The 9,704-nt window shown below is 32.4% G+C and overlaps 1 protein-coding gene across 1 annotated transcript; it reads right to left on the reverse strand.

Moving 5' to 3' along the window:
• Positions 1-2,423: 2,423 nt before the first annotated feature.
• Positions 2,424-9,320, reverse strand: LOC142615643 (dnaJ protein homolog). The gene is made up of 8 exons (XM_075788382.1): positions 9,152-9,320; positions 4,915-5,085; positions 4,545-4,710; positions 4,266-4,407; positions 3,710-3,843; positions 3,481-3,623; positions 3,101-3,299; positions 2,424-2,984 (listed from the first exon to the last, which is right to left on the reverse strand). The coding sequence occupies exons 2-8, from the start codon at positions 5,062-5,064 to the stop codon at positions 2,656-2,658; spliced, it is 1,263 nt and encodes a 420-aa protein (XP_075644497.1). The 5' UTR covers positions 5,065-5,085; positions 9,152-9,320; the 3' UTR covers positions 2,424-2,655.
• Between the last annotated feature and the right edge of the window lie 384 nt (positions 9,321-9,704).

Genomic DNA, 9,704 nt, shown 5'->3' on the forward strand with positions numbered 1-9,704 from the left:
ATACATATTTGAATATATACATACATACAGGCACAAAGACATACACATATTAAATGTAATTAAAAAGAAAAGGATAACAAAAATCACTATTGTAATTGAGTCAAAATTTATTAATGACATAAGTTCGTGTTTAAGAAAGAAATATATTTTTTAATATAGAATTGTTAAAATGCTAGTTACACTCTCTTGCCTTGGGGTTTCTATCAATTTGGTCCCTCTACTATTAATATTAACAAATTTATTCCATTAACATTTGTAACTTAAAAAAAAACATTTGTATATATTATGTTCACTTTTCCCAACCATGAAATTGTTTTTATATGCCAAGAGTTTTGTAGTTCAATTGACAAGTGTTTGATAGTTCGGAGGGGAGAGTTCAAACTGTAAGAAACATTAATGTATATATTTCTAAGTATTTTTTTTATTAAAAAAAATAAAATCCTTCCAATATTTTCACTTAATCGAGCACCCATAGTTTATAAGCATGTGAGGTCACCAACTCATTTTCCATTTGACAGCACAACTATTGGCCCATGGGTACTGCTTTTCAAGATCCCTTTGTTTTTTGGGCTAGTGTAAGGGATTCCATCATTTCATTCTATCCTTTAAAGATCTCCTTTTGTTTTTGGGCTAGGCAGATCCCATTGGACCATAAGGAAACTATTGGTACTGCTTTTCAAGGCCTGCTTTCGCATCCTTAATTACAACAGAAATATATTTCAAGGTTAAGTATGGTAGAAGTTATTTTCATTCAAAACAAAATAGAAGTGAAGGCCTTGAGGAGGTGGAGGGTGTTGGCTCGAGGGAAGGATCATTGATTCTATGATGGAAAAGGAATTTTTGTGTTGAGAATCGATCTGGTCTGGTGCAGGTGAATTTTCATTCTTAATAAAAGTTTATTAATCTTAGTTTTAATTTTTTTTACTTATTAATTAATAAATTACTTTTCAAGAAAAAAAAAAGGTGAGTTAACGGTTAAATGTGACTAACGGTGGAATGATATAACATCACTTTAATGATTACCTAGATATATCTTTGAGGGTAAATTATAATTTACCTACCTATAGTTTGACCAAAATTTAAGTTTCCTATGTGTGGTTTGAAGTGTCAACCCAATTGAGATTTGACTAAAATTTAAGTTGCGTACTTATAGTTTGAAATCCCATAATGAAAGTGTTTTGTTAGGTTTTTTTTAATAATTTTTTTCAATCTTATTTGATCTTATATTTTCATAATTTTTTTGTGTTTTTTGAGGAGATAAACATAAAAGTGAAGGAAAATTACATATTTAACTTTGTTTATAATAGAAATGGGTTACAAAAGTCTAATTGTGCTAATCTCAAGTGAACAAAGCGTTAAATTTCAAACTATAAGTAAACAACTTAAATCTTGATCAAACCATGTGTGGATAAGTTGTAATTTGCCCTATCTTTAATGTATTTATTTATTTTGTTTTTGCTAACAAACTTTAATAAAACTTAATTTAAAAAGTAGTGTAATATATTTTTGTACTGGAAAAAGGAAATTAAAGATTATTTTATGAATTACCACTACAAGGCAAAAACACCATTGCTTTAAAATTACAAAAACTTCGCCACATTTATTGGGAGAATCACATTTGACCTCAAATAACACAATTAATCTGAAGGTATTGGGTTGAATCATTTTTGGTGAGGAACATGGGTCTTTGTCCATAATTTATAAATTACATAGCAAAATGTCCTTATTTTGAAATTATTTAATAGAGTGCCTTTGTTTTTTTAAAGTCGATTATAACAAAATTGAGTTATATGTAAAACTTAATATCCTCATAATCGAATTCTACGCGGAACTCAACATTGCTAGTATCGAGTTCCACTTAAATTTTCAAAAAAAACTAAAGTGACAAAATATGCGTAGAACTCAACATTGTTAATGTTGAATTCTACCTATAACTCGATTTTGTTAAAATCGCATTTCAAAAACATAAAGATTTTGCCAAATAAGGAAAATGGTTTCAAAATAAGAAGAAAATGGATATTTGTCCCTGATTCATAAACTATGTAAAAAAAATAACTCTTATTTAAAACTATTTAACAAAATACTTGTGTTTAATCGAATTCTGTGTAAAACTTGATATCCTTAAAATCAAGTTCTATTCTAATGACGAGTTTCACTTAAATTTTCAAAAATATTTAAGTGACAGAATATACATAGAACTCGACATTCCTAATGTCGAGTTCAACCGATAACTCGATTTTGTTAAAATTGAGGTTTAAAAGCCATGACATTTTGCTAAATAGTTTCAAATCTAAGACATTTTATTGCATAGTTCCCTCCCCCCCCACCCAATTTTGGTAGTAATTGCAATGAAAAAGTATTCCTTCATTGGGCTGAAAAATTTTAGGCACTGAATGCGCATCCATATATATTAAATAAATAAATTCTCTAAAAAATATATATATTAAATAAACCATTTGAACTTGGATTGAGATAACATATCTAAATTTAACTACAAAAATATTGCCACACTGGCTCAAATAAATAACACAACAAATGGGTCTGGAAGCCTACTATAAGAGAATCAGGAAGGTAGTTATAATTTTATAACGCAAACACACAAAAAATGGCCTTGTATGTGTTTGGCTAGTAGTGACCAAACAGGATGGAATTGCATTACTGCTGTGCACACTGCACTCTCGGCATTGATGGCTCATCGTCTTCATCATCATACATCTCTTGGAATTGCTGTGGCTGCTTCTTACGTCTCATCTCATCCTCGATGTTAACGTCATGCAAAGTTGTCTCCTCACAATCGTCCAGCTCCATGTCTGTCAAGTGCTTGCTTGCCCTAGGGGGTAGTAATGTTTCTAAAGTCTGGCATTGTTCCGGGGAAATAATTCCAGAGTCCGGGAATTCCACATTAAAGTGAATGTAAAGCCGGCCCCTCATAAAGGGCCTCTGGTGATGTGGCATTCCCTCATCGTTGATTGCTTTGGATTGACCTATATTTAAGCATAATCGATGAATAAAGGAACTATTTAAAAAAAAAAATGTATATAAAGGAACTAGGAAAGATGCAGTGGCAAGAAATTGAATCATGGAAGTCACTAAGTAATACCAGGCTTAACAATCTCCCCGGGATTTGATTTGATCAGAAGCTGTCTGCCATCAAGATGGGTAAGGGCAAATTGAAACCCACAAAGAGCCTCTGTTAAATTGAGGGTGTGCTCTACATAAAGATCATCAAACTTCCGCTTGAACTTGGGGTGCTCCTTCAGTTGCAATACAAAAACAATGTCTCCCGTGATAGTTTCAGGCTATAAACAACAAGAAATAAGAGCAAAGTTAAGTCAACACTTAAAAAGGGACTACTGTTGTTTCACAAGAAATACACCAGCCAATGCCATAAAAGCTGCCCCTTTGTAATCTATAGCCAGGACTGGAGAATAAAAATATGGCCAAAACACTGAAGTCAATCCCAAATGTAATTTCACTTACAGCTTCATCGGCTTGTCCCTCAAATGTAATCTTCTGGCCATGTTGCATCCCTTTCTCAACATGCACCTCCAGCACCTTCTTTTCCTGAGTAACCTTATTCCCTTTGCATTGTGGGCATTTATCTCTCTCACTGATAACCTCACCTGTATTAAAGAGAGGTGCTTTCCAGAATTAAAAACTGTATAATCCAACATCAGAACTATGGAGCATAAGTGTCTCAGTTAAGTACCTGTGCCTCTGCATTCAGGACAGACATGTTGCATCTGTTGAATCATCCCCAATCCAATCTGTCGGGTTGTGATTTTCATTCCTGTACCTTGGCAACCATAACATCTCCCAGATACTCCACTCTTTGAACCTTTCCTGAAAATTTAGGGATGGAGTTAAGACTTCACAGTCATATCCATTGAGAGCCATTTCTTTCATCAATATATCTACCTTAAACATGCTTTCATGTTAACTGGGGACATTAGGGAATGAGTCCCAGCTTCTGCCATTTATAGGTATTCAGATATCTATATACATTTAAGTGAAATGGAGATGGAGAAGAGAGCCAAGATCCAACACATTGAAGAAACAACAATACCCACATATTTTTTATATTGGCAATGACAAGTTTTTTTTTTTTTTTTTTTAAAAAAACTTTTAGGAAACAAGACAATGAGAGAGGGAAGGAATGCTCCAGCAATAATTTTACATCAAGAGGAGCAAAGAACCATACAAACATTAAGTGAACTTTATAACAATTCAAGGGAAAATATAATAAGCTGAGATAGGTGAAATACCCTTTACATTTTTGGCACAAAGCATTCCTAGAAAGAGAGAGTTTCTTGCTTGTGCCATTGTATAGGTCCTCCAAAGAAACCTTCAGTGTATGCACCACATCCTCACCGTGTTTCTGCCTTCTGCCTCGTGAGCTGCTGCCTCCTGGATCAGAATACCAGTTAAAATGTTGATTATAACTTTATAACTAAGCATTATATTGTAAGTGAAAAGCCAGATATGCAAATATATATATATATATACATATATATATATATATATATATATATATATTGTCTTACCACCAAATGCTCCTCCACCAAAAAATGACTCAAATATATCAAATGGATTATGAGCAGGGCCACCTCCCCCCATTCCCTCCTTGAGAGCATCTTCCCCATATTGGTCATAGATTTCCCTCTTCTCTGGATCGCAGAGAACGTCATAGGCATGGGCTAGTTCCTTGAACTGACTCAGGATGCCAGTAGAGTAGTGTTAAAAAGAAGTTAAAGAAACCTTTGAACAAAGTAATTCATGGGTTCAACAGGTTTAATGCTTATATCCTCATGTCAACCAATATCATTTATATGATTTGCATATGAAAACGCAGAATTTCTAGTGTGTATGAGAGATAGAGTGTGTATGCATCTAAGTATAGTTTGTGAGGACCACCTTCTCAGGATCTCCACCTTTGTCGGGATGATTCTTGATTGCAGCTTTTTTATATGCCTTCTTCAGTTCATCTTGACTCGCACTTTTTGAAACACCAAGAATCTCATAGTACTTAGTGCTGTCACTTTTCTTCGGACCACGCCCAAACATGATTGAAGCACTTTAAAACCTCTGATTACTCAAAAAAAAAAAAACAGGGAGAATCCAAAAATTGAACATCACAAAACTATAAAGGACAATACAAAATTCCAAAATATTTTTGAATAATCAACAAGTGTAAAATAAATAAAACACAAGGACGCTAGTTGATAGTAACATTGCATAACTAAGTAAATGCAAACATGCATAATGGGAAAAACATGCACAATCAAGCATACAATTAAAACTAAATGGGCTCATTTGTTAGAACTAGTTTCCAACTTTCTATTTCTTTTTTTCTTTTTTCTTTTTTCTTTTTTTTTTTTTTGATAATCAACTTGGTTTTCTAACTTAGCTTATATACAACTTTTTAAAACTATACTTTACTAATTAAAACTGTACTTCTGCCCAACTTATCTTTTAAGCCCAATAAATCAATAAAAATCAGCTCTCCCAAATGAGTAGGAGAATTCAAGGAAAAAAAGGTTAAAAATCAATATCTGTTTATGTTATGGAGGAAAGCAACCACCTCATGCCACACCTGTGCTGTATATTCTATGGGTCCAACATCATGAAAGGACGTTTCATCTTTTATATAATCATTCTCATCCTCAAAACCACCTTCCTATATGTCCAAGTGGTCACGGTTGCCTTCCAAAACCTCCGTATAAGTTTCAGCTAGTTCCCACCACTAAAAAGCTTGTACAACTCGCTATAGATCATTAACTATGTGCTTCATCTCAGTCATCTTTGTCTACTAGCTATGATTTCCTCCACTTCCATGACCTCTTCCACAAACAACCATAGCTGAAAGTTGCAACATTTGACTTGAGTCTGAATTTTGTGGCTTAGATCTAATATTCTTGTTTTGATACCAATTGATGCAATGAGAGCTTAGTTAAGGTGTAGAGAGGGGTTTAAAAAGTAATTTTGAGCAATAAAACTTGATTACAAATAAGAGAAGAAAAGTGGATTGAAGTTAGAACACTAAAACATTAATCTCCAGGATCAATGAGCTCAAGAAATATTCAAATATTGAGTGAGTTTGGCATCTCATAGTTTTTGGTAGCTCATTTGCTAAAGGTGAGACAAAGATAAAAGTAAGCTTATTTTCAAAAAAAGCTAGTTTTCTTGCTTATTTGGTAAAAGGTAAGACAAAAAGCAAGAGGCTAAAATTTATTTTCCAAAAGGACATACATGCAACAATCAAATCCCAACTATCCAACTTCACTACATGTCTTTTTAAAATACTCTAGAAATAAATTTTAGTTAAGACTTCAGACATATACTTTCACTTGCAAAGATGTGATTTTTAATAAGACTTCTCTCAGCATAATGTTTAATCATGAGATTTCTTTTTTCTTCTTTTTTTTCAAAGATAAAGACACAATATTTGACTGTGTTTGGAACAAAAATTATGGAATGGGACTTAACAAGATTCAAGAAGTGCAATGATGAGGTTGATCCAATTTTTAGAATGAAGTTGTATAATTCCAGATAATGGTAATTTGTTTTACATAGCTTGCTCATGTTACAAACTGAAGAAAGGTTCTCAAGCTTGTTATGCACAAGTTCTTATTGGCATATTAAGGCTAATGAGCTATTTCTTGCAGTACTTAACTCTACAGAGAAAGAAAAGAAGGAAAATATAATTTGGAACTCCAATAGATCATTGAAAATTGAAGCCAAACTGGAAGGTGAGTTTATCCAACCCAGGGAAAACTGATGTAGGTGAGTTTTAAGCCTAAGTTAAAAAATAAGGCCCATTAATCCATTGTATTTTATTTCTTTATGCTATGTTTTATTCATTATTGTGTCTTTAAGTAATTTAAAAAGTCATTGAAGTTGGATGATTCATTGTTATGTTTAAGATGGATCAGGATTCTAGGGTTCCTAAAAGCTATTAAAAATAACCTCTTTTGAGTCAATGTAGCAGTCTTTTCCTATCTACTCCATGCAATTTTAAATTTGAGTTTTGAATCACAATATTGATGTTTTAGTGTTCCAAGTTCAATCCTATTTTTTAATCTTGCTTTACTGTTAAAAATTTCTTCTTAAACCCTTTTTCTACGCCATATCTAAGTTCTTCTCACTGCATCATCAATACTAACTCACAAATTTGACACTCTTATAAGACCAAAACCACAGTACATCCAATCTTGCTCTCTCATTCAAACAACAGACAAATTATCAACTCACACACCCAACAATCTTTCAATCCAAAAAACTAACAAACTAAGAGTCTTCTCCTTTTCCAATATGAAATCATCTTTTGGTCCAAAGCCACCATATCTTTATAATATTGTTGATATATAACACTTCAATAACCATTCCTTTGTGGACAAGGAATATCAAATTACTTTTTTAGCTAGGAATAGATTTTCCTTCATTACCAATTAAACCAAAACCAAACCAAAGTAGGAAATTAAGATGATTTCCAACAAATCTCCACTTTGACTCAAATTTCATCAAGCAATCTTTTCAAAAACCACCTTAACCTAACCTAAACAAGCTTCCTAAAGCCAAACACACATGCTTATAAGGAATAAATAGAAAAATCATACAAAAATATTTTCAAAAACCACACAAGGATCAACGTTGAGCTTTGATACCAATTTATTGAGATATTAGAAGCTCTAGTACTTGTTTGTTCAAATTTGAGGCTAATGGATGCGTATTAACACAAAAAACAAATAAAAACGTGAAATTAAGATGATATATATTTTTTGACAAGTAAATAAAACTCATTGAATAAGACCAAAAGTACACAAGGAACCAAAGCACACAGGCAGTGACCTAAAGAAGCAGCAGTAAAACAATTATATTTAACATGATTAGGCCTGCTCCATGCCTACCTCCACGGCCACATGACTAGTCTCACAAGCCAAGCTCACAACTTAAATTAAGACTCATTAACTTATCAAAAAAAAAAAAAATACAAACACACTCAGATCCTCTTATAAACACAAACTAATACGAATCCCAAAACAAATTACCAATACTTACAAACTTACACTATCACAAGACCAAAACACCAATATACCTAGCGTTCTCTTACTCAAACAATAGAACATTTGTTAACTCACGTTATCTCACACGAGAGTACCTTTCAATCCCAAAAACTACTGAACTACTCTTTGAAGAAATACATTCCATATTCTTATAAGATTCTTCCCTCTTAGCCCAAACCCATCAAACCCTTTACATCCATTACTATTTTTTTTTCAAGGAATAGGCTTTCCACACACAAAACCCAAAATAATAATAATAATAATAATATTCAAAATACGAATTTGAGACGTTTCACAACCAAATTAAATATAGTTGTTCAATAATGATCGCTTAGCATTACTGATCTCTAAGTGTATCGTATTTCAAAATTTGAAGAAATTTTACAATGCCTCTTCCATTACCTTGTATATCATATATTTCTTGTCAATCAAAGGAAAAGTAATTTTTCGAGACAAGTGAAATCCTTAGAAAGAAGTCTTAAACTCATCTAATCATGCTATAACATACAAACTCGTGTGTAACAACAACACGGTCTGCTAAACATTTCACAACTCAACGATTACGTACCTATTCATAAACAAATTCCAAATTTTGCTGATATTGACAGCCACAAAAAACACACAAGTACAAATTCTTAAGCAATTGTAACAATCCGCAAGGAAAAAAAAAATTCAAACAACATAACATATTCATCAAACATAAACAACAAGCTCTATAGAGAGAAACAATAAAAAGCAAAAAAACCCAGTTCCCACAACATTTAAAAAAAAAAAAAACCTATTTGATGTTTAAATTAGAAGCTTGTTTTCTATATAGAATGAACATCAAAACCGCAGCTTTAACTAATGGTTATACAAATTTCAATATGCAACATGAAAACAAACTTTTCTTTATAAATTTACATAATTTGTAATCAATTTGTTAATTGAATTACAATCAGCTTCATATTGACTAAAAGGGTACATCCAATTTTTTCAATGCCACAAAAAAAAAAAAAGAAAAAAAAAACCCTAATTTCATAAGAATCTAAGATATAGATGCGAAAGATCTAAGCTTTACAGATCAAAAGTTTAGAGAGAGAAAGTACCTTAAGTGCTCTAGAGCGAGAGAGAGAGAGAGAGTTTTGTATTTGTATGACTGAGATTTTTGATGTTGTAGAGAGAGAAAAAAAAAAAAAATAAAGACTCAATTTTTATTGTTGGGATCTACTTGCTCTATAAGGAATGCGAATTGCTTTTGCCAGAGAAGTGAGGCTCTTGCCTGCCTCTTTTTGATTGGTGTGGAAATGTGGCTGTGTGTTCTAGTGGGGGCTACACGTGTGTGAGCTTCTGAGAGGCTAGTGAGCACTGAGCACACAAGGGCCAAATTTTGTCCGACATTTGGTTCCCCTGGTGGTAAGTAAAGGACTAATAAGGTGAATATGGCTCATAGAATGGGGCTTAACTTTTAAGGGTTTGTTTGGTACATAATTTTTAATGTATGTTTTTAGTTTTTAAATAATATTATAAGTATTTTTATATTTTTTTTTATTTATATATATTTTTTAAAAAATTAAAAATTATTATTTAAACACATGTACCAAACAGACCCAAAATTTTTCACTGGGAGCATGTTGTGATTCTTTATACCCTACTAGTAAG

This window comes from Castanea sativa, chromosome 11 (assembly GCF_040712315.1).
Source record: "Castanea sativa cultivar Marrone di Chiusa Pesio chromosome 11, ASM4071231v1".
NCBI classification, from domain to species: Eukaryota; Viridiplantae; Streptophyta; class Magnoliopsida; order Fagales; family Fagaceae; genus Castanea; species Castanea sativa.